Source organism: Notamacropus eugenii, chromosome 2 (genome assembly GCF_028372415.1).
Source record: "Notamacropus eugenii isolate mMacEug1 chromosome 2, mMacEug1.pri_v2, whole genome shotgun sequence".
NCBI classification, from domain to species: domain Eukaryota; kingdom Metazoa; phylum Chordata; class Mammalia; order Diprotodontia; family Macropodidae; genus Notamacropus; species Notamacropus eugenii.
Genome location: NC_092873.1, coordinates 160,772,472 through 160,798,563, shown reverse-complemented (window position 1 = coordinate 160,798,563; position 26,092 = coordinate 160,772,472). Strand labels below are relative to the sequence as shown.

Sequence of the window (26,092 nt, the reverse complement as noted above, 5' to 3'; positions counted from 1 at the left end):
CAAATAAGCACTTGGATACACCTAAAATTGCAAACCTCATTCTGCACCTGTAGTTGATCACCTGTGCCAAGAGGAAAAAGGCATCATTCACCATCATTCTTTGGAGGTCATGACCAGCCATTTCACTCTTGATTCATTTCTGCTGTATAGTTATCATCATGTCAGTTTTTGTCCTGGTTCTGCTTATTTTACTCTTCATCAGTTCACATAAGTCTTTATTTTCCTGAATTCTTCATATTTGTCATTCTTTTATAGTACAATAATATTCAGTTAGATATAGCACAATTTGTTCAGCCATTCCCCCTTGATGAACTTTTCTTTCCATTTCTTTTCTACTACCAAAAGTATTGTGATGGATAACTTGTTCTACATGGAAACCTCTCCTCTGTCTTTGATGCCTTTCAGGTGTAATCTGGTCATGGATAAAGTACACAGTTTAGTTATTTTTTTAGCATAATTCCAAATTGTTTTGTAGAATGGTTGAACTATTTCATAGTTCCAGCAATTCTTCAGTGTGTTTGTTTTTCCATAGCCCCTCCAATATTTAGCAACTAAGTGGCATAGTAGATAGAATATTGCACTTGGAGTTAGGAAGACCTGAGTTCAACTGCTGCCTCAGATGCTTACTTGCTGCCTAATCTTGGGAAAACCCAGTTAACCTCTCTGGGCCTCTTTCCTTATCTCTAAAATGAGGTGGGTTAGACTCAGTAGCCTCAAAGATCCCTTCTACTTCTAAATCTAATATCCTTTGATCCTATGAAGTATAGAGAAGTAAATTCTGTACTCTGCATTTTAGATACAAACCTGCTATAAACAATTTTTATTTTAATGAGAGCATTTCTACTTAGAGGAAAAGGATCAAAAGTGTGCTGAGCCAATATGTAATTCTGAAAATAGCTCTCAAAAAAACCATTTTTTGGTTGGGGAAAATGTGTATATATATTTTCAAAGCAATAAAGAGTATTCCATAATTAGATAAAACATAGTTTTATAGCTAGGTTAAAGTTCAGTTAACATTTTACTTAATCGTCCTACAAACAGTAGTCAATTTAACTTTCAGAACATACCTGGAGAATTATTTTCCTAAAACCAATCTGTTTTTGACCATTTCCTTCAAGGATTTTCTTTTCCAGTTTACAACCCTTTAATTTTCAAGGAGTGAATGGTCTAACCCCTCTGAAAGGACTTCTGAGGCTCCTGACTAAGGCAAACTTGGTGAGCAAGTGGCAATTAAAGCTTTGCTAGTGTAGAAGTCATAGAAATTCTTTATCAAGCTGGCATCATCTATTTCTTTTTCAAGCAGGGATTTCAACTTATGAAATTTATACTTTGGTTATTATTTATATTTGGAGTAGGTGGCAAGGAGGAGAGGAGGGGAAATTGGCATCTGTCTTTAGGTAGTTGGCAGTATCATTGTCTTTTCAGTTAAAACTGTGAATGGTTACCAGCACTGAATGGAGGATTCAAAATGGCTCTTTCCTTTTCTGGGAGTATCTCAATACGGCCGACCAGCTCTGCACTGAGTGTTCATTTTACACAGTGACCATATCTGATAATATAGATGGTAGTGGTCCCCATGAAGAGGTAGTTGTGTTTCGTTATTTCTTCTCTGGGACCATTATTCTCTGTTTTCCATTACTTAGAGTTGAGCTTCCTCTTAGTGGTCTTTTCATTTATATGATTGTCTTCATTGTATACATTGTTCTTTTGGTTGTGCTTATTTCATACCAATAGTTTCATTTCTCTGAATGCTTCATATTTGTTATTTCTTCTTGCGCAGTAATACTCCATCAGATTCAAGTGTTGCTGCTGTTGTTGAGTTCAGTTACATTTGTCTCTCCATGATCCCATGGACCGTAGTACACCAGTACTGTCCGTGAGGTTTTCTTGGCAAGGACACTGAAGTGGTTTGCCATTTCCTTCTCCAGTGGATTAAGGCACAGGATAAGAGGCTTTCCCAAGGTCACACAGCTAGTAAGTGTCTGAGATTAAATTTGAAGTCAGGTCTTCCTGACTCCAGACCCAGCACTCTTATCTGGTGAGCCACCTATCTGCCTCCTGTATTCATGTACCACAAGCTTTTTTTGTTTGTTTTTAACAGAAGAAAAAATAGTCTGCTTCATTCTGCAATCCAGTTCCATGGTTCTTTCTCTGGATGGGAAAGGCATTTTGCTTCAAGAGTCAATTGGGAATTTTTTAGGTCTTTGCACTGCTGTGAAAGGCTAAGTCTACCAGAAAAATTCCTCACACACGTGGTTATTGCTATGTACAGAGTTCTCCTGGTTCTGCTCCTTTCACTCGGCATCAGTTCATATAAGTCCTTCCAGGATACTCAGAAGTCTTCCTGTTCGTCATTTCTTATAGCACAATAGTATTCCATTATATTCATATACCACAACTTGTTCAGCCATTCACCATTTGATGAGCATCCCCTTGATTTCCAGTTCTTGGCCACCACAAAGAGAGGTGCTATAAATATTTTTGTACACGTAGGACCCTTTCCCATTTTTATGATCTCTTCGGGATATAGTCCCAGAATGGTATTGCTGGGTCAAAGGGTATGCACATTTTTGTAGCCCTTTGGGCATAGTTACAAATTGCTCTCCACAATGGTTGGTTCAACTCACAACTCCACCAACAATGAATTAGTGTTCCAACTCTCCCATACCTTCTCCAACATTTGTCATCTTCCTGTTTTGTCATGTTAGCCAATCTGATAGGTGTGAGGTGGTAACTCAGAGTTGTTTTGATTTTCATCTCTCTAATCAATAGTAATTTAGAGCATTTTTTCATATAGATAGATAGCTTTAATTTCTTCCTCTTAAAACTGCCTGTTTGTATCCTTTAACCATTTATCAAATGGAGAATGGCTTGTATTCTTGTAAATTTGACTCAGTTCTCTAGATATTTTAGCAGTGAGGCCTTTATCACAAACACTAGTTGCAAAAATTCTTTCCCAGTTTTCTGCTTCCCTCCTAATCTTGGTTGCATTGGGTTTGTTTGTGCAAAAACTTTTCAATTTAATGTAGTCAAAATTATCAATTTTGCACTTCATGGTGTTCCCTATCTCTTGTTTGATCAAAAATTTCTCCATTCTCCATATATCTGACAAATACACTATTCCTTGCTTCCCTAATTTGTTTATAGTATCAGCCTTTATACCTAGATCATGTATGCATTTGGTCTTTATTCTTGTGTACAGTGTCAGGGATTGGTCTATGCCCAGTTTTCACCACACTGTTTCCAGTTTTCCCAGCAGTTTTTTGTCAAACAGTGAGTTCTTATCTCAGAACCTGGGGTCATGTACCACAGTTCTTTCAGCCCTTCTTCATTCAATAGGCACTCACTTTGTTTTTGAGTTCTTGGCTACCACTGAGTGCTGCAGTGAATATTTTGGTGTTCATTACCTCTTTGTTTCTGATTTTGACCTCCTTTCTCTTAGTCATTTGTATAAACTTCTGACTAACCAGATATCTCCTTTGTATTATTGTAGTTGTTTTCTTAAAATCTAAACATCAGTTTCGACATTGATCTTCTGTTAATAGCTAGAAATGATGGCTCTTGCTGTCATGAAAAAAAAATAAGGAAGAGACCTGGAAAGATGAATTGCAATATTCCAGGCATGGTGTAGTTATGGACTGGATTATATAATGCTTTCCTCAGAAGAGAGAGTAAGGTCTATAACACCCTTGGACAAAAGGTAGGAGTTCAAAAGTAAAGTGAACTATTTGCAAATTGTCCCTAGATGAAAGGGACTTTGCTTACAGTATAGTGGAAGTTGCATTGAGCACAGCAGAAGCCTATTTTGAGTCTTCTTCCTTGCCTGAAATTGGTACTATAATAGAGGAAATTCTGTTCACATAAAGAAAGTGCAAATTAATTCCTTCTTGGTTTCAGTCACATAAATAGAAAGTATAATGAATGAGTTAATAAAAAATTAATTCACATGATGAATTTCCAGTAAATGAGCAATGTGCTGTGCTAGACTTTTGTTAAAGAGAAGTAGAAAGGTCTTATGCCCGAATTGATGGTAAAAATTAAAAACTTTTGTTGATTACTAGGGAATTTTATAGCAAATCTCAAGGAGGCATTAGGACACCAGGTAACAAGGATAAATTACTTTGGAGATTGGGGCATGCAGTTTGGTAAGTATGTTTGGGATTCATTTTTTCCCCCCTATTTTGTTGTAAAATAAAACCTGACTTAGTTTTCATTAGTTTGTTGTTACTTTATTGCAGGAACACAAATAAAAATGTATTCACTGAAATAGACCTTTCTACTTGACTTAAAAATTTGGGGCAAGCATATTTTTTCCCCACAAAAATTTTATTTTATAGTTAATGGACAAGATATAGAGCAAAATTGTGTACTATCTTTTATGTCAAAATCAATGTCTTTGCAGACAGTTCAGATTTTTGTTAAAATTTAAATGGCTTTTTCTACTGGATTTCTTAGTTAAATGTAAAGATTCTTCTACCAAGAGGATATAAGTAACCCTCTCCATTTTGCTTTCTCCATCATTCTCTTTTCCCCACACACCTCTGCTTCTAGCCCCTGTGCCCCTCTGTCATTTTAATTCTGTCCAGCTCAGTTCTTTTATGCCTCATCACACAAAGAGTCTGCTCATTGTATCATTTACCCCTGTCAGCATTAAGACAAAGAACTGCCATTTTCCATTTCCCTCTGTACTGCCAGAGGGAAGCAAAAGGGAAAAGAGAGTAGGGAGGTTAAAAAGAGAACAGGATGTAAAGTAAACTACCCCTGGGAACTTCCAGTATTCCAAAAATATTCAGAACCAGAAAAGAATTCAGGTAATCTTATACTTGGAGTAGGGAGGGCTACAATGATCAAGGTCCTATGTTTATTAAAATCAACAAGAGTCTAGTTTACAATCTACTAAAACAGATTTTTGAAAATGCTTAACCATCTCAAAGAAAATAGGATTTTGAGGTACAAATTGAAATATCTGTCAGTTGTAAAATATGTAAAACGTGTTCTGCATTTAGGAAGGAAAATGAAATCATAGGAACCTTTGACAATAATTTAGATAACAGTTCTAAGGAAGGAATTTTTACTTTAACTTCAGAATGTCCTGTTATGAATAGGCATTACCCTTTTAGATTACCAACATTTTAACTTGCAGACTAAAACTGTTCATTGTAGCATACTTGTTATTTTCAGGCTAAGCAATGAGAGATCATGTTCCACATTTTGTAGTTCACCTGCAGGCCAGAATACAGCTTGTAGCTCCAAGGCCCAGGCTTCCCTCCTAGTCCTGATGGTCCAATTTCAACAGTCGTCCTTAGCTTGTGTTATGTTAACTGGACCAAATTAGATATTTAGCCACTATTATAGAAGATGTGACCATGGTGTACCAAATTATTGCTCCAAGATTTTATTATTATAATGCTTCTCTGGAGTACTGCTGCAGTTAATGATCTGTCAGCATTTTCATTATAATCGTCACTCTGGAAGAGAGTGACTTTGGCTGTTTCAGTCATACATACCCTGTAGAAAGTTTGCAGACAGTTCTAAGCACAGAGTTAATTTTTTTTACATGCAGAGGTGTGTGTGTATGTGTGTGTGCGCACGCATTATAAATGTGTGCACACAAGTGAATGTTACAGGGTCTTTATTTTTCCCATGTATCCTTTTATAGAATTCCAAACAGTTTTCCTCTCCCTGTTTTCTATTTCCCAAATCACAACTACATTTTTTTTTTATTCTAGGATTAGACAGCTGCTGATTATTTAGCAAATTCCTCACCTCAAATATATCGTGTACCTATGATGCTCATATTATTCAAACTAAAAATGCATGTGGTTTACGAAGCATATTCCTTTGGTAAAGCTTTATTTAAAAGTATACTTGTTTTCTTTTTAATAATCCTATTTACCGTGGACAACCTGGATCTGGAGCTCTCAAACCTTAAATGAAAAAGTGTACATTTGATAATCCATTGTCTCTCGGATGATTGAACAGATGGCTTTAGAAGATCTACCTTAATAATTCCCTTTCATTTTACAATTTTGCTGTAGTTCTAGAGGCAAATGGATTTCTTAAAAAAAAATCCCCAGATATTTCTTCCTGTGAAATTACTGCAGATGGACTCATATTACATACATGCTTTCAGAATAAAATTGTAGAATCTCCTATTACTAAAATGTCTTTTATGCATAAACAAAACTTTTCAGAAAGGTATTTTTTCATCCCTCCTTCCTATAAAGACACTTTGCTTTTTTGCGTTAAAAAACCTAAACTACTGTGATTCATATTACATAGTTTATATTCTGATTCATAATTTGTGAACAAAGTTCTTGATTAGAAAGAATTATAGTTTTGGCAGAGTTGAAATGAATATTAATATAAAAACAATTTTTGTTTTTAATGACATTAAGCATGAATTTGAAGCAGAATTTTCATTTGGCATTATATAGAGACAATCTCATAGACACAGTGTTTATTCTCCTAAAATTTATAATCTAAGACCAATAAATCTAAGAACATAAATAATAGCAAGGATTTATGTATCACTTTAAGGTTTACAAAGCAATTTACAAATAATAGCTCATTTTATCATCACAACAACCCTGGGAAGTAAGTACTATTATTATCCCATTTGAAAGATGGTCAGATGACATATGTATGATAAAAAAAGCAGATACATTTCAGTGGAGTTGAACAAGAAATCTATCTCTGAATGCTTTAAATTATTTCCTTATCCCAGTTATGTTGAAAATAACCAAAGAATTTTAATTTTCTAAGGATATTTCTCTTTCTAACTTTCCTTTTATTATATGTACATATATAAATACATATATGAGACATATATACATTGTATTTTATGTAATTACCCATGTCATAGATGATCTGATGTATAAGAATGAAGAGTAAGTGTAGGAATGAGAAGTGGGATTATTTTATATTAATTTATACTTAACACTTCTGTTTGATTTATGTTAGTTGGCTTGGATTTTGGAGAGATATGGAAATGCTGATTATTAAAAGATGCTTATGTCATACTTTAGGGTTAAGATGTTAATTTGGTATTAAAGATTGAACTTTATCACAGAAATGTATTCTGATTACATGCTCTTTAACATCCCATTTCACAGTATATTCACTTATTGATCATTTTGTTAGGTCTCTTGGGAACTGGTTTTCAGTTGTTTGGCTATGAAGAAAAACTTAAGTCCAATCCTTTACAACATCTTTTTGAGGTAAGTTATCAAAAATACCTTTGTCCCACTCCCCATACTCCACCTCTACCTGTTAACTCCTGCACTACAAGATTCTCAGAGTTTATTTGGCCTGACCCATGATCTACCAAAAAGCTTTTTAGAAGACTTAGATGCCACCTCCTATATGAACCCTTTCTTGAGTTCGAAGCATACACTCTTGTTAGTGCATTCTCCCTCCCCCAATTGCCTTCTATTATCTGTTTAAATGTTACATACTTCAAGTTGAATAAACTTATTAAGGGCAGGAACTGTTTTGATTTTGTTTTGGTATCTTACATTTCCATTGCCTAGCATAGTGCCTTACACACAGTGGTCACTTAATTCTATCCAATAATCATTTATATATGCAAGACACTCTGGGTACAAAAGAAAAGGAAAAATAGTCCCTGCCCTTAAAGAGCTTATATTCTACTAGGCAAATATAATATTTACACAGATAAGTAAAATACAGTGTAATTTGTAGAGGGAACTGGTTATCAAATTTTAATAAGAAGAATGTTGACAGACTAGAGTTTGCTGAGAAGAAGATGTACAGGTTACTGAAGGGATTTATGTGTGAAATCTTTCATGCATAATAAGGCATGAATTAAAATCTTGATTTTTTTTTCCTAGCATTTACATGCACAACTGATAGCTCATTGTAAGTCTACCGATTCTTCCTCTTACCCATCATCCAAATTGAAGGCATTCTCTATTGCCTCAAATATTGCTACACTACTTTGGATAGCTCCGTTTGTCCCATCATACCCTACTCTGTATTTGTAAGGCTTTTTTTGAGAAGTTTTTTTGATTCATTGAGAAATGTACTTAAAGCACTTTTGTAGTCATCAGCTACTCCTGCGATTTCTTCTGTAGAACAAGGACAGGGACATCATTTCAGCACCTAACAAACAGTTACCCATAGAAGACAGTCAGTAAATGTTTATTGAATTAAATTGGTCTGGTGGGTTTTAAAGCATCTATTCCTTTAATGAAAAGATCAAAACTTAATTGAGAAATTTTGGCTTTGTGTTATTAGCAGATGCTATTTATAATTTTAAATGATATATATATGTATTTTTAGTTTTTTGTTTGTTTTGTTAATTACATTTCTAGTCTTCACCATATAGTTAACTCATAAACAAAGAGCTGAATTGCTTTATACAATGAGAATGAGTGAAGCATTCTTCAGGATTATAATTATAATCTATCCATAGTTGAAAAATAGAAGAAAACATATTACAGAGAGAATTTTCTTTGTGTCACTGAACAAATTAAGAAACATGACTTTTATTCTATGAATGAGAATATTTTGTTCTTTTTTTATGTGCTGTTGGTGTATGTTCTTTTTCTGGTGTGTGTCTTTGTCCCTCTTTTACTCTCTGTAGGTCAAACTTTCTTATTTTTTCTGCCTGTCCCCTTACCTGATGCTTATCTCATCACTTGCCCAATTAAGCTCTTAGTTTCACAAGTAAAATCTCCTCTGACCAAGTTATCTTCAGTGCTGGCTTCTCCATTTGAGGTCCTTGGGGTTGTGGCTGCATTTTTTTCAGCACCACATGGGAAGAAACACTTTAAACATTCAGGACATATTTGGACAGACAAGGATCCACTTGAGGATACTTAGAAGGTGCAATGGCGGGGGCGGGGGGGAATATTCTAAAGAACTTTTTTTTTTAACTTTTTCCCTTTTTATGTTTGGTAAATTTTTTTGCCACAGGCTTTGTAGTTGAACTGAACACTAAAGGTTGTTTCTAATTCTCAAATTCTTCTAGGTTTATAATTTTTTTCTTTCGGTACGTTTCTGTACTGTGCATAAGTGATTAGATTTCTATTTGCCAAACCAGTAAAAAAAAATTTGCCTAATTAAGAGTTTTGACAGACAAGAGTTTGAAGTATTAATAACTTATCTTTATGGCTGCCTATAAATAAGATATACTTCTTTAGTTTCTGGAATTATAACTTCCTTTTTTTTAAACTCTTAGAGGATGAAAAGTGCTTTTTAAAGGGAATAGTCATCTTTGAACATATTCATGCCAACAGGGAACACCCACATCAAAAAACAGCCTTCCTGTGTTATTAAGGGAGCATTTTAGGTAAATAGTCAAACATAACATAGGGAAAGTGTGTATGTTCATCCTTCGTTGCTGAAGAAGACCATGCCATCATAGAAATAATGACGTGACTTGCAGTTGACTTTGTTTTGAGTGAGGGAGAGCTGTGCAGGTCACCAGCCTCACTTCTCCAGAGCCATCTGAATCCAGTGACCAGATATTCATCAGGATGACTGGAGTACTGTCATTTTCACAAGTTAGTTTCTAGGGGGATCATTCATGAAAAAGATGAAGGGGCCCTGCTGTTATATCTTTCTGTTTGTATATAGATGGATGAAACAATCTGGAGAGATGGGTTAAATCTGGGCTCCTTCTCTTCCTGCTGCTTCTGGGAGTTTTATAGAATAGAATTGCAGAGCAAACTCATCACTTAAAATGGCAACCTTCAGGTTATTACATTTTTATGCTAATTTTTTACAGAGCCAATTTTCCATTTTAAGATGATTGTTTGCCAGTTGGTAGATTCCTTTACACATAACCTTTAAGTCAAATGAATTATTGTCTCCACGTTGTTTTCAAATTTTCATGCAATTAGTTAATGCCCATGAAGGACTTTTTTTTTTCTGATCCTCAAGGAATAAGTAAGATCCATTCAAAGAGCTAAGATATAGTACCAGAAAGACACTTTCCTGACTTCCAGTAATCATAAAAGTGCCTTCAGACAGCTCCCAATGGTGTATCAGGAAATAACCTGTCTGTATTGCAGAATACTTTGTCCTTTTGTCAGCTGCAGGACCCCCCCCCCCCCAACACTGATAACGTGGTTGGAGAGGGTAACCATGAAGTTGGAGTACTCAAGATGCTGGAAATTAATTTGGGGACTACCTGATAAGTACCAAAAAAACTCACAAATTAAATTTGCATTTACTTTTCCTCCTTCATTAGGTCTGTTTTACTGTTTCACAATGACATCTTTTTTTATCATTTGGTCCCTTTTTCATATTATGCACATCTGTCATGGGGCCCTAAACTGGATATATAACACTAATAAATACCTGTCTCATGCTGAATGTAATTATAGGATTATGTCTCAGCTCCTATATTCCCATCTCATTTCCATGTTAGTTCATTTAATTATACCAATGCCTTTGAATCATATTTTGTTGCCCCACTTTATTTAATTCAGATAGCCTGTGTGTGATATTTCTTTCCAACATTCTTTTGGGAATATAGCATTTATTTGGGAGGAAATAAATGCATATTTCTATGAAAATTGTCCCAGTGAAGATTATATTTCCATCTATAAGTGGAATCTACAAAAAAATGACTCCTTTAGTAAAGCTTCTAATAATTACTGTAATTTCTCCTAACTCTTACATGTTAGTCATTGTAGTATGTTACAGTCCCACATCTGCCCTTTTCTCGCCTCTGAATTTCCAGACTTTTAACTGCTGAATACTTAACTACTACCATTTCTCCTCTCTGAAATGAGATTTCATAGCAACTTGCTTGACCTGCGTGTGTTAATGTGAATATTTCCTTAGCATTGTCTACAAAAAGACCACTCAACTTTTATTTCACATATATTAAAAATATTTTATTATTAAGCACTACAGGAAATGTACAACAAAATGACAATAACAAACCAAAGAGGAAAAGTTACAGAAATCTGTCTTGGTCTTCATGCACAATAATATCAAATTAGGGCTTATTCTTGTGTAAGTGTGATGTAGCGGAAAGAGACCAAGATTTGGACCATAGGTGTATCTGAGTCAAATCCTGGTTTTTCAGTTTAATATCTGTTCCATATCCTTATGATACCCTTGGCCAAGTAATGAAACTTTTCTCTGTATCGGTTTCCTCATGTCAGATGGGAGTAATGCTTGGTAAAAATGCCTTTATTAAAAATGTATTTATATAGTGCTTACAGATCACTTTATATACATTATCTCATTTGAACCTCACAACAGCCTTATGAGTGAAGCACCACGGTTATTAGTGTCCTTATTGGCCCAGAGTGGTCATGACTACTACATAAATGTTAGAGGTTGTATCACCTCTCATCTTTCTGACTTGAAGTCAACAATATGTATGTCTACTATTTTGAAGGTATTTCTAACTTCACAGGTTGTAGTGAGGAAATTTTTTTTTTTAAAGCAAACCTTGTTTTCCCCCAATTCCATGTAAAAACAATTTTTAAGGTTTTTTTTATAGTTTTGAGTTCCAAATTTAATTCTCTCCAAACTCCCTGAGATAGTAAACAATCTGATACAGGTTATACATAAGCAATCATGAGGAAATTGCTTTTCAAGCCTTAAAATGCTATACAAGTAGAACTCATCACCATCATTATTACATTAGTTTCACAAACTCTTCTGAATAACACCATCCCTCTATTCAAGCCTGTTCCTGTCAAGGCTGGGTATTAGTGCTAGACTGAGTGTTTCTCATACTTGCTCTCGTTTTTTCTTCAATACTTTCAGCATAGTAGAGCTATAGTCATCTCAGCCTTCTGGAATGTAGATCCCAACTCAGCTCTTGCTATGGAGTCTCTAGGCTTGACAGCCAGGCCATCAGATATTTGATTGTAGGATTTGTGTTCAGGGCACATGTTAGTTGCCAATCGCTTAGCCGTCCTTGTGTATGGTTGATTTTTCTACTCTCTCACAGAGGTATTTGCTCTGAGACTCATTATTAAAAAATTCTTCACATGATGACATTGCTTACCACTGACAGGGGTAGAATCTGGCACGACATGCATATTCTGCAAAGTTATTTTTTCAGATATTTATTTATCTCTTCTGTCCTTTAATACTGACAGGATTTTCTTGGTACATAGTAGACACTTAAATTTTTATTGACCATTGACTGTTTCCTCTGAACTGTCTTTACATAGTAGACACTTAAATTTTTATTGATCATTGACTGTTTCCTCTGAACTGTCTTCCCAGAGTGGATTTACAATTTTGGCAGATTCCAAGGTCTGGCATAATGAGTGCTGTTTGTTGTTTGTTCATTTGTTTTAGTCATTTCCAACTTTTCATGACCCCCTTTGGGGTGTTTTCTTGGCAAAGATATTGGGGATGTTTGCCATTTCCTTCTCCAGCTGATTTTCTTATAATGTTTCTGAACAGAATAGCAGAAAAGTATTGTTTTGGGCAACCATTTCTTGGCAGAAGTGAAGATTACCACTTGATTGGTTGAAATATTTCCTATGGCATCTGCCTTTGGGGTTATTTTGTGTATCTTAGAGATATTAGATTTATTTAAATCTAATATCTTAATATTTGAAATATACATGTAAATTTGCTTTTGGCATAAAGTAGAGAAATAGTTTTGCAATGATCCTTTTTATTGAGTTGACTGATAATTTAAATAATTGAACTAGACAGCTATTTTGCCTTTTCAGAATTTGCACTGGAAATTAAAGGAAAACATTTATTATAGGTTTGGGCACTGTCAAAATATCCTTCCAACCTCACTGAAAAGTAATTTCTCAAGTTTTCCCCAAAGTTTCAAATATTCATCCTCCTTTCTGTGTTTTGGTAGTAAACTTATATTACCATATTTAACTCTATTTTGTTTTGAAACTAAAATGATTGACTTTATGTTTTTAATGTTGTTTTTATACTTATTTGATTTGATTTGATCTCTTGGACTGGTGAGATGTTAAAAGAAAAATTTTAATTTTTTATGTTGAATAATGTTAATGTTAAATTGTTAAAAAATTTAAAATGTTAAAAGACAAACAGAATTTTTGTGCTATAAAAGTTTACTTGATTTAAAAGAAGCCTATTATTGAATGACTTATTTACATAGTTTTAGCCAATGAGTCATATAAATTCCCATGGAAAAATAACTCATACAGTAAAAGCCTGGTATAACATGATCTATAAGGTCATTTTCCCTTAGCACCATCGTAAAGGGGTTTCGTTCCACTAAATAATAGTAAAATGTATTTTATCTCTGTATGGTACTTTAAGGTTATACATTTGATTCTCACAACAAGCTTGAGAGGTAAGTGCTATTTTTAAAAAATAAATTGTTATTGTTGTCTTCTATTTTCTGCATTATCGTGGTGGCCTTAGACACTTGTTGTAGCTGTGTAAACCCTAGGCAGGGCACTTACCATCTGCCTCAGCTTCTTCATTTGTAAAATGGGGATAATAATAGTACCTACCTTCTAGGACTGTTATGAAGCTTAAATGAGATAGTGTCTGTAAAGTGCTTCTCACAGGGCTAGCACAAAATAGGCTCCTGAGAAGTTTTAGTTATTTTTATTATCATTGTTATGAGGGGAAAAAATAGCACAAGTGATCAGTACATTGAAAAAGTCCTAAAAAAATTTGCTGTATGTAACCTCCACCTCCATGAAAGGGTGGGTTGGAACTCTTTTCTCATATCTGTTTTGTTATGTTCACTTTTGATTTTTTTGTGTATACTTCTTTATGTTTACATCATATTGACCACATATAATGTTTTCTTGATTCTGCTTACTTCATTCAGCATATGGTTCTTTCTGAATTTCCCTGTATTAATCACATACATAATATTCCCTTATATTCATGTACCACCATTTCTTTAGCCATTTCCTAATTAATGAAAAATTTGCCTTTTTTCTCATTCTTTGCTAACACAAAAAGTGCTGCAATAAATATTTTGTAGTATATGGGAACTTTCTCTTTATCAGTGGCATTCTCAGGGCATAAACCCAGTAATGGAGTGTCAAATTCAAAGGGTATGGACATTTTAGTCACTTTATTTGCATAATTCCAAATGGTTTTCAAAATAGTGTACCATTTCAGAACTCTACAACCCCTCTAACATTGACTATTACCATTCTTTATTATCTTAGCTAATTTAGAATATATGTAGAATATATTTTATTAGGGTAATAGGGCATAGAGAATTTCTCATTTGTTCTTGGTTCTACAAAGAACGTGCCAAGCAAATGGAAAGGTTTCTAACTCTAAATAGATCTGCAGCAGAATTTCTATATCCTTAAGTTGACCTTATAAATACAAATAATTGGGTCCTTAACTTTACTAGTTCTCTTATTCACAAGATCACTTTCCATTGTCATTGAAGGAAAAGTATTTATTTCGAAACAAATTTTTTTTAAATTTCTGGATATTAGGAACATGAAATTCCTCAAAAACATTAAGTACATTTAGTACTATATCAAGAGCATTCTATGGCTTACCTTGAATTTATAATCTAAAATAATACTAATATGGCTGCATAGCTATAAATAGTAGAAGGAAAACATTAAATCAAAGTACAAATGAGTACATGAATGAATTTTATTAACATTTTATAAAAAGTAATCGTGTAGGTAGGAGATCTAATTAAGAAATACAGCTTAGATTTTACAGCTCCTATTTTAGGAGAGTGAGATAACTTTTATCTATAGTAATATATTTGATAGACAAATATTTTAAAAATTGATATTTAGATTATTTGAAATATAGATGTCAGTTTGTCAGTTCCCTGTTACATATTAGGTAGGCTTTTATAAGTTAGATACAAAGATAAAGGGTAAATTTGTTTTAAGAGTAAGTAACAGGTAATTACTTAATTGGGAGAGATTAAAGAGGATAGCTATCAGTCAGTCAACAAGTACTTATTAATCACCTTCAAGGCCAATAATGAAATAGTTCTACTCTGAGGGCACTAGCATCCTAATGGGGGAAGGCTACAAACAAGTTCATATATAAGTATATATATATATATATATATATATATATAATAAATAGAGGAAAATATATCCAAAGAAATTAAATGACAAGTAGCAGGAGACTGGAGGAATGTGCCTATGGCAAAAATAGGGAAATGTGGAAAGGGAGTTTTTTGGGGGGGAAAGATGATTAGTTTGGGTTTGTTTGGTTTTTTTTTACATATTGAGTATGAGATGTCCAATAGGCAATTGGTGACATGGAACTAAAACTTAGAAAATCAGACCAGATATATAGATTTCATAGTTATCAGTAGAGAAATAATTAAATCTGTGGAAGCTGCATAGGTTACTGAGAGAATATAAGGGGAAAAGAGGAGAGAAAGTACTGAGATAGAATCTTGGTAACATCCACAGGGGGAGTGAGAGTGCTGTGTTGATGAAAAAAAAATAGCCACACAACCCTTAAATGTGGCTTGTGTAAAGGTTAAATGTGGTCTAGTAAGTGCCTGCTATATACCGTGGACTATGTAGTCTGCCAGAGAGCTTAACTCTCAGGAGACACCTAGCAGCTACACATATAAGTAACCACAAGGTAGAGGCAAAGTAATTTCAGAGGGAGAGGACTAACAACTGGGAGAGATCAGAAAAAGTGTGAGGAGGTGGTACTTGAACTTGACTTTGAAGGTAATAGTAGGGATTCTAAGAGGCAGAAGCAAAGACAGAGTGGTTTCCAAGCCTGGGCACAGCCTGTGCAAAAACAGTGGAAAGAGGATGGAATATAGAATAAAGGATCAGCGAGTGAAGGGGAATTGCATGACCCTTCTTTAGCAAGGGTCTGACATGGTCAGGTCTGTGTTTTAGAATGTCCATTTTTGCAGCTGTGTAGGAAGGTTTAGAGAGGAGAGAGACTTCAGGAAGCCAATAAGGCCTTGGAACAGTTCAGAAGAGAGGGAAGCCTAAGGCAAAACTAAAATTCAAACTGCAGTCAATTGACTCTAAATCTTAAGTATTCTTTGTAATACTTTGACACTTTCTCGCCCAGAGAGATATCTCATTTTCTTTATTTTACTTTAAAAAATATTTTTCTAATAAGCAGTATTTACCTTTGCTGCAGTCATGTTTTATAAGTTTGATAGTGAGTTCACAAGATATTGATCCATATTCTATAATTCTTCAGTATAACACCATGCTTTTACATTAGGTATTAAATGTTTCACAAACAGTCTGTTATCCCATATCTAGCCTTGGTTATAGCCTAGAGGTTTTCTTGATATTCTGTTTGTTTCAATTAACAAAACATTTTGAAAATAATCTATCCCTTCCTCTACTTTTCCCTTCCCCTGACTCTCAGATTGAGCAAATAAAAAATGAAAACCTAAAAAATAAAGTCTTTGATACATAACTGCATAATCCCGCAAAACAGTTGCCACATTAGCTATATCTTAAAAATATATGTCTCTGCATTTTAAGTTTTTCACCTCCCAGGAGGTAAATGGTGTGTTTCATTTTTATTCTTTTGGACTCATGATTTATCATTGCATTGATCAGAATTCCGATGTCTGTAAAAGTTGTTTTTCATTATAGTGTTATTATCAGTATATGAGTAGTTTTCCTAGTGCTGGTACCAAAGATATTTCCCTTTAGAGTTGCAGCCTGTACTTGAATAAATGTGGCATATTCTTTTAATTGTGCTTAGCAGCTTGTCCTTGAATGGAGATGAGATGAAAAGGGTTTAAGGCCAGACAAAACAGGCTTTGAACCTGGATGTCTGATGGCATTCCAGAATTTTGTGATTTTTTTTTGATTAGCTGTTTTAGCTTACTTGGGCCTCTGTACCCTTGGTGTCAGGTTATCTAAGAAATGGCTTTGATGTTTTTATTTCTGTTTTGCTCAAGTGGCAGATGTTCTCTCTATCTTTTTATCTGTTAATCTTGACAAATGAGAGTTAGCATTCTTCTGAAGAAAGAATAAAAGAACTATGTAATTGGTTTAGTATTTTAGTATTTAAAGAAAATTTGTGCTATGCTCTTAGCTCTAAAATAAAATTTTGCTAAACCCTATCTGTCTCAATATCAAACTTGCAATTTAATCATTTCACCTTTATCTCCCTTGTTTTTAGATGTACTTCCTAAACAAAGGTACCCTTCCAAGTTGATTTTCTCTGAGAAAGGGCTTGTGTCAAATACAAATTAAAAACCTATGCCTTTTATTTTAGAGCTGCATCTTGTTAAATCTATTTCATGAAGCAAGAATATTTTTCTTCCGATTGTGATAAATGTTAATAGAATTAGCCTCACATTTTTTAACGTTACAGGCAGTTTAATAAATGCCTACTAGGTTAACCTATTGTGCTGGTTGATATTATGTCATTTGATTTTAAGTAATCTTCAATTTAAACAAATGCTAACATTCTTTAATCTTGTCATAATGGTTTTAAGAAGAATTTGGGAGGTTTTTAGAGGGTGGAAGAGGGAGACGTGGGATATTCTTACCTTCAACTTAAAGAAAGCAAAACAGACTAGAGGAATTTTCATTTTTAGGTTTCTAAGACTATACTCTCTAATATCTTTAGGCATACTAAATTAATAGCTATTCAGTTATCTAATCAAAACAATTTCAGGAATCTTGCTTTAGGCTTTCAAATATATATTTCCAACATCTTTTGATAGTTCTGAAATTTGAGAGGAATATTTTTGAGTTATTTTGTCTAAATATGCCATGTATAAAGCAGTATTGTGAGAGGTAGAGAGTGTACAAATACTGAACACTATTATCAGCAGTAGGAAGATGGATAGGCTGGGCACCAGGAAACCTACAGCATATCCACATTTCTGCCTTTTTATTTTTCATTAGTAAAAATAACATTTATATAATTCCGGGCACTGGCCAAGATACAGAATTTGGATCATGTGTTCCTCTTGTCTTCATGGAACTTTGTGTGTAGTTATGGCATATTACATACGTAAATAACTAAAGTTATATCATAATCTTAGTAATAAATTATAAAATAGAAATATAAGCAAAGTGCTAAGTGCTTTCACCTGAAGGGGAAAGACGTAACACTGATCGATCAGCAGATAGTTATGAAGTACTTACTGTTACATTCCAGGGATACTCTAAATGCATTTTCACTGGCCTGTCCCAAAGCTTTCCTTCCTCAACCCTAACTCCTAGCTTCCTTAACTTCAGGTCTCAGCTAAAATCCCACCTTGCATAAGGAGTTTTTTGAGGCAGCTGGTAGTGCAGTGGATAGAGCACTGGATTCAAGTTCCTTAGACATTTTTTTTAAATTAATTTGTTTATTTTTCGTTTTTGACATTCGCTTCCATAAGATTTTGAGTTTCAAATTTTGTACCCTTCCCTTTCTTCCCCCCTCCCCAAGATGGCATACAAGCTAATATAGTCTCTACTTATGCATTCCTGTTCAACATATTTTCACATTAGTCATGATGTAAGGAAGAATTATAACTAATAGGAGCAACCAAAAGAAAAAGAAACAAAACAGCAAAAGAAAAGGAGAGTAAATAGTATGCTTCTGTATGCATTCAGACTCCAGATTTCTTTCTCTGAGTGTGGATAGCATTTTCCATCATGTGTTCTTTGGAATTGTCTTAGATCCTTGCATTGCTGAGAAGAGCTAAGTCTGTCAAAGTCAGTCATTGTCAGACACTTAACTGTATGACCCCAAGCAAGCCTTGTAACCTCTGTCTGCCTCAGTTTCTTCAACTATAAAATGGGGATCATAATAACATCTACCACCCAGGGTTGTTAGGATCAAATTGAGATAATAAAACACTTAGCTCAGTGTCTGGCACATATTAGGTGTTTAATAAATCTTTCCTTCTTAATGTTCATACCTTCCCTCTGAGATTACTTCCAGTGTACCCTACGTGTATATTTTATACAGATTCTTTGCATCTTCTTGTTTGAGCTTCTTAAAGGCTAGCGCCATTTTTTGCCTTTCTTTGTACTTAGTGCATGTGAAGTGTTTTAACTGCTTAGATACTTACTGACTTGATATAAATACAGTCAATTCCCACTCAAAAGGACTTTATATTCTAATGGATATAAGTACATATAAAAATAAATACAGCATTAGTTTAAATGTGGATATATACAATGCAGTTTTGTATAAGGTATAAGGTAGGAGGGCATTTACAGCTGGGAGGGGGGCATGCAGAAGATAGTGCTTGCACTGTATCTTAAGGAAAGAGATATTGTAAGGTAGGGGAAAGGAAAGGAGTGCTTTCCAAGTGCGTGAGATGGTTCATGTAGAAGTATGGAGATAGGCAATGGAATGTTGGCATATAAGGCACAGAAAGAAACCAGATAGTGTTTGATCTTGACTTTAAAAGAAAAGTACTCATTCTTCAGGAGGAGGAGGGGTAACTGTATAATATATTCAACACTAGTTTCAAAGCTGTCCTACTTATCTGAGTCTTCTACTGAACTATCTTTTGCTCTGTTTTTGCATTTTAAAATGCTTTATTGTTTTCTTTTTTTTAAATTGCTATCTCACCAGCTTATTCCTCCCCACAATTCTCCCCCTGCAAAAAAAATTTTCTTAAATTTTCCCTTGTAGCAAATAGGCATTGGGAAAAACTAGATCCATACATTGGTTATGTCTGAATGTGTACATTTCATTATTCACCCTTAGTCAGACAGATGCAACTGGGTCAGTGAATGACCAAATCTACTAAGATTGTTGTCCCTTTCTTTGTCCAGGAAGTGAGATGCCATACTCCCAGTAGTACATTCTAATATTTTTATTAATCTTAAAGTCAAAAGATCTTTCTTTTAGTCAACCAAGATCTCCATAAAAATAATAATGTGCCTTCTTTTCTCTAAGGTGAATAGCCTCCCTTCCTTTAACCTTTTCCCAGAGCAGAAAAATTAACTTGACACTTGGAAAAAAGACGCATTACTTGCTTAGTTGAAGCTATGCAGTCAGACTGCTTTAGTAACCTTTTAGTGAGCATTCCTATATAACATGGGATCTGTTTTTCTCTCTGGTTTTTGTTGTTGTTTTCCTTGTTAGAGTTGACAATAATATTTTTAATTTTCCTTTTTATTTTCATGAGCTTGACCAACATTAATAAACATAAACCTTTTTCTATACAAAGAAGAACAGAAAAAAACTATGCATCTCACAGGGAGCTGGCTACACTGCTTGTCTTGTCACCTAATGAACTTCCTTCTGCATTCTTTTGATTATTATTTCATTGATTCATCAGTGTTCTTTTATTTCTACCATTTTATTTTTAGGTTTATGTACAAGTTAATAAGGAAGCAGCAGATGATGAAAATGTGGAGAAATCAGCACATGAATTCTTTCATCGACTGGAAGCAGGTGACCAGCAAGCACTTACATTGTGGCAAAAATTTCGGGACTTGAGCATTAAAGAATATGTCCAGATTTACAAGGTATGTGGAGGCCACTCCTGACAGTAGCGTGAAGCATCATGAAGTAGGGCCACTGCACTTACACAAACCAACTTCCTTGAGTTATGTAGTTAATTTAGATGACCTTAGACTTTGAGCGACATTGAGTATAACACTTAGGCAATTTGAAGATGCCCTAAAATTCCTCTCCTTCACCCTTTTTTCTTCCCCTTCTCCCACTCTCCTTCCTTTTTTCCTTTTAATCTCTTCTCACTTTTTTCTTCCTTTCTCCTCCTTAGGCTCCACCTCTGATGCTTGCAAACATAACCACTTTCCAGATAGGGCTTCAGAATTCTATTTTTTTTTAATCGTTGTCTCAAACCATGCAGGTTGTTAAATGGGTTCTTTGCACCTTGTTTGCGTGATTACCATGTGTTTGAACATATAATGTTTCATGGAATTACTTGAAGCCAGGACTTAACAAAACCATTAAAAATAATCAAGAAAAAGAATCTTTTATAATAGGCTTCAAAGAAAAAGTCAAGATGTCCCAATATGTCTCGATTAACACAAATATCATGGCCTTAATTATGTATGATTTTTACCTTCTTGAACATCCCATTCCAATGTATCCTCCATTTATGTATAGAGGAACAGCTGCCCCTTAAAGTCCCATTATCAGACCTCTAGCACATTGGTTAATAAAGATAAGTTGTATTAAGGAAACTATCTGATGCTTATCTTTTCTAGAATATGAATATACCACTGGCATTCTTTTTTTAATATTTATTTTTCGTTTTCAATATTCACTTTTCTAAGATTTTTTCTATGGTTTTTTTGACTTAGCAATATGTAGTCTTTTTCTTTTCTTTGGTAGATTAGAGGACCAGTCTAATTTTTAGTTTTGTTTAAATCAAGTTTTCTTATTTTGGCCTTCTATGGGACAGTAGGACAACCCAGCCTGTATCTTAGAAAGAGTAAAACAGGATTAGGAAACCTGCAGCCTCAAGGCCATATGTGGCCTTCTGAGTCCTCAGGTATGGCCTTTTGACTAAGTTCAAGTTTTATAGAACAAATCATTTTATTAAGGGTATTTGTTCTGTCAAGTTTTTCAGTCAGAGGGCTGCGCTTGAGGACCCAGAGGACTACACATGGCCTCGAGGCTGCAGGTTCCCCACCCCTGGAGTAGAATTTTACGTTTTACCTTGATTTTTTGTTTCTGGAACTTTGTAGCGACTAGGAGTGCATTTTGATGACTACTCAGGAGAATCGTTTTATCGAGAGAAATATCGGGAAGTCTTAAGTTTGCTGGACAAGAAAGGACTCCTACAAAGAACAAAGTATGATCAAAATAATTTTTTTTTGCTCGTTATGTGGTACACTTTGGTATGTATGTATTCTTTTAGTAATAAAATACTTACGATTTTTCAAAGTGATTTCATACATTTGCCCAGTAAAGCAATAGATGTTATTCCCATTTTATGGTGAGTAAACCAACTGACTTAACCTGATGTTGCATAGTTCCTTAATAGCATAATCAGACAATCAGCAGGTGTTTATTAAATGCCTTCTGTGTGCCAGGCATAGTGCTAGATACTGAAGATACAACAGTAGAAATGAAACAGTCTTTGCCCTAAAGAAGAGGATCTTTTATTAGAGAAGATAGCATGATATGTACAAGATAATTTTTTTGTGAGGGAAAATACTAGCCACTACAGTTATCAAGAGAAGCCACATGTAGAAGGTGGTGCATGAAATGACCTTTGGAAGAAATTAAGTTTTCTTAGAGAAGTGGATGAGGAAATAACGTTCTCTAGGCATGGAGCACAGCTTGTACAAATAAAAACAGCTAACGTATAACACTTGAAAGTTTGGACAATACCTGGCATAAATATTATTTCATTTGAGTTTCACAACAGCCCTGTGAACTAGAAACTATTTTCCCCATTTTACAGCTAAGGAAACTGAGACTTACAGAGGTTAAGTGACTTTCCTAGAATCGTGTAGCTAGTGAATGTCCAAGATGGAATTTGAATCCATGGCTTTCTGGCTGGTTTGACTGCACCATAGAGTGCATGAAGCTTGTAAAAAGTGTAAAAAGCTTGTAGAAAGAGAAGAGTGTGGAAATGTAAGTTGGAGCTAGATTGTGAAGAGTTTTAAATTGAATTCAGAAAAATTTGCATTTGACTCTAGAGATAATGAGTAAACCCTAGTCAAACTGTATATTCTATGGAGCCTTCCTTTATTCTCCTTAAGGTGATGATGACCATTTTGTTCTCAGGTATAAGGAGGGCAATGATGTGATCAGATGTGTCCTTTAGAAATATCATTTAGCAGCTTTTTGTAGCATGTATTAGAGAAGGGAGAAACTTGAGGTAGGAATATCAGTTAGGAGTCCATTGAATTAAGAGTCTGGGTCAGAAGTGATGAGAATCTGAACTAAAGTGGTGGCCCAGTTGGAGAATGGATTGAAGAAAAGAGCATGGTGGGGAGAAATGTTCTGGGGGCAAATTGGACAAGGCGTGGCTATTGATTAGACATGTAGGGTGAGAGAGTGCAGAAAGTCAAAGATGACCCTAACTTTGGTCATATCCGTAGCAGTAATAAGTTTAAAAGATGAATGCTGCCTTAGATATGCCGAGTTTAAGATGCCTGTAGGAAATCCCTTTCTAAATGTTCAAGAGGTAGTTAATGATGCTATACTAGAGCTCAGTAAAGAGACAGGCTGAATATAGATCTAGGAGTTCTCTTCACAGAGATCAAAATTAAACCCAAGGAAACTGATCATATCACTAAGAGAAAACCCAGGATACTTTGGGCATACCTGTAGTTAGAGAACATGATGAGGTGGTGATGATACAGAGGAAAGGAATAAGCATTTTGTAGCACCTGTTATGTACCATGCACTGTGCTAAGCACATTAGTATCTCATTTGATCCTCACAACATCCTGGAAGGTAGGTACTATTATTATCCCCATTTTATAGATAAGGAAACTGAGGCAAAGAGAGTTTAAGTAACTCACCCAGCTCGTTAGTCTCTGAGGCATCTTCTGTGTTAATAATTGGAACTAAAATGGAATATTGTTGAGGATACCATGTTAAAAACAATATTTTTTGGTGGGGGTGGGAGGAACCTCCACATATGATACCGACTTTCAGATTTCTGCAAGAGCAGTTGGAATTTTGTTCTGTTAAAGAATTAATTTTAAGCTGTTAAACAATGTATGTTGTATTTCACAGTTCCACACATTATTTCAGTGTTTTACTTGGTGCATTTCTAGAAAAGGAACAGCCATAGTAGATCTCTCCAGGAAAGGAGACCCTTCCTTGAGCTGCACTGTAATGCGAAGTGATGGGACTTCTCTTTATGTAACCAGGTTGGTACTTTCTTCAAGAATGACCTTAGGATATGTATGTTTTGACATGGTCTTTGATCAATAGTAAAATGTTGAGAGCATAGGCTTATAGACTGAGTTAGAAAAGACCACAGGTCATTTGGGAAGAACTTTAAAAGGTATTTTTACCATAGAATAACTGTAACATTCTAGGGGCATATTTCATTACTTATTAAAATCAAGGACTATTCATGGAGAGGTTAATTATGATCAAACTAATGACTAAAAAAATGTAGCTCTTTCGGAGCCAGGAATATTTTTTACCTTTCTTTCTATCCCCCACACTTAGCACAGTGCCTGGCAGTGTAGAAGTCACTTAGTAAATGCTTATTGACTGGTTGATGTGGACGGTACTGGCTGAGATATCCCTAGTGTGCCAGAGCATATTTATAGTTTAACAGCATAAGGTATCTCCAGGCATTGGCTCAATAAATTAGGAGTTAAAGTAGATATGTTCTGTTTCAGGTATCTTCACCAAAAAATAAGTATCCTAAAATTGAACACTAAAAGGCAGTCAATCCACAAGCAGTCATTAAGCACCTACTATGTACCAGAGACTGAGCACAGGATTACAAAAAGACATAGTCCCTGCCCTCAAGGAGTTTATATTTTATTGGGGGAAACAACATGGACATAAATGTGTAGACAATATAAATAAGGATAGGTAGGTAGAGAGATACATAGATAGCTCAATCGTGTGTGTGTGTGTGTGTGTGTGTGTGTGTGTGTGTGTGTGTATGTGTCTGTGGTCGTTTATACATACACACACATATACATACACACAAATTAATGTGCCGTGAGGTCTCCAGTGGAGGTGGTGGGGAGTAAAGAGTAAGGAAAAACTTCATGTAGAAGATGGTGCTTGAGGTGAGTCTTGAAGGAAACAGGATTCTGAAAGATAGAAATGAGGAGCGAGTATGTGTAAGTCAGCCAGTGCAAAGACATGGAGACAGAAGATGGGAATGGTGTGTATAAGGAACAATGTGAAAGCCAATTAGATTGGACTATAGAGCTTATGAAAGTGTATAATCTATAAAGCTTGAAAAAGATATTGGAGCCAGGTTGTGAAGGGCTTTAAATGCCAGAAATGTTTTGTAGTCCTGCTTTAGGAAAATCACTTTGGCAGCTCTGCTGTTCCATGCTTTTTCTTTTCTTTTTTTTGTGGAGGGATATCATCATTCTTCCAGTTAATCAGGTTTGCAACTTCAAATATCCACAGCTTTCTCATGTCTCCTCTCTTCTCATTAAACTTTTATCTCACTATTTTACCTATTATTATAATACCCTTCTGATTCATCTCCTTTCTTTGAAGCTTTTCCCTTTGCATTCCACCCTCTACACAGCTAAAACATTACTATTCAACATAGGTCTGACCATACCTCTCCTCTGTTCTAGAATTTTCAGTGTCTGACACGTAGTAGATTCTTAATAAACTCTTATTCAATGAGTAATACATTCAACATACATTATTTGAGGACCCTTTTTATTGTGGTGATATAAGTGATGGCTAAGGTAGATGTCACCATCACTTTTTTCCTTTATTATCACTCTTCGCCATCACCCATTACAATAAAACTTCATGACAGTTGTCAATTAAAAGTTAAGGAGCCGAGTTTATTGAGCTCACTTAGTTCTGGGGTAGTGCAAACAGGAAAGAGAAGAAAATAGAACACCAATCAAGTTAATATAAGTACAGCTGCATTAAGCCTTCCTTAAGTTTCTGGGATTGTGTCCATGATGAATATCAGCTCTGTATTTTATACATAAGTGAGGTTTTTGCCAAAGAAATTAATATTCAGCCATATTACTTTTTCTACTTTTTCTAATGATATAAGCTTAAAAGTCATTGTTAATACTGGCAAAACAGCAGTCAAAGAATTGGCATTGAACTTTTTTTACTTATTTTTCCCCTAATTTTCAGTTGAGAAAAAGGGAAAGAAATCTTAAGTAGGTGATTGTAAAATCTCCGTGGAGATTTAGCTAGTTTCATATTCTTCCTTAAACAGTTACCTAATAGTAAGTTTGAGGGCTCCCAGATTTACATTTAGTGGTACATGTGACATTCTTGAAAAGTTGCTTCACATACTCTAAAGTAAGGGTGGGGAACTGTGTCCTCGGGGCCACATGTGACCCTCTAGGTCCTCAAATCCAGCCCTTTGACTGAATCCAAACTTTGCAGAACCAGTCCCCTTAATAAAAGAATTTATTCTGTAAAACTTAGTCAAAAGGCTGTACCTGAGGACCTAAAAGGCCACATGTGGCCTAGAGGCCAGAAGTTCCCCACCCCTACCCTAAAAACATTTAGGGTTTTTTTTTTTTAAGATCTGAAGAATATTGTTAGAAGTGCAAAGATCTAAGGAACT

General features: G+C 35.0%; 1 protein-coding gene across 4 annotated transcripts in view; it reads left to right on the top strand.

The window, feature by feature from the left end:
* RARS2 (arginyl-tRNA synthetase 2, mitochondrial) overlaps positions 1–26,092 on the top strand; it is a 60,107-nt gene that overhangs the window by 20,837 nt on the left and 13,178 nt on the right. For 3 of the 4 annotated variants that reach the window (XM_072642787.1, XM_072642785.1, XM_072642788.1), the window contains exons 7-11: positions 4,062–4,145; positions 7,144–7,220; positions 20,217–20,375; positions 21,567–21,673; positions 23,616–23,711. In XM_072642787.1, coding sequence (XP_072498888.1) covers positions 4,062–4,145; positions 7,144–7,220; positions 20,217–20,375; positions 21,567–21,673; positions 23,616–23,711 — 523 coding nt within the window. The remainder of the gene's footprint in view (positions 1–4,061; positions 4,146–7,143; positions 7,221–20,216; positions 20,376–21,566; positions 21,674–23,615; positions 23,712–26,092) is intronic. The other variant, XM_072642786.1, reaches the window with a different exon arrangement.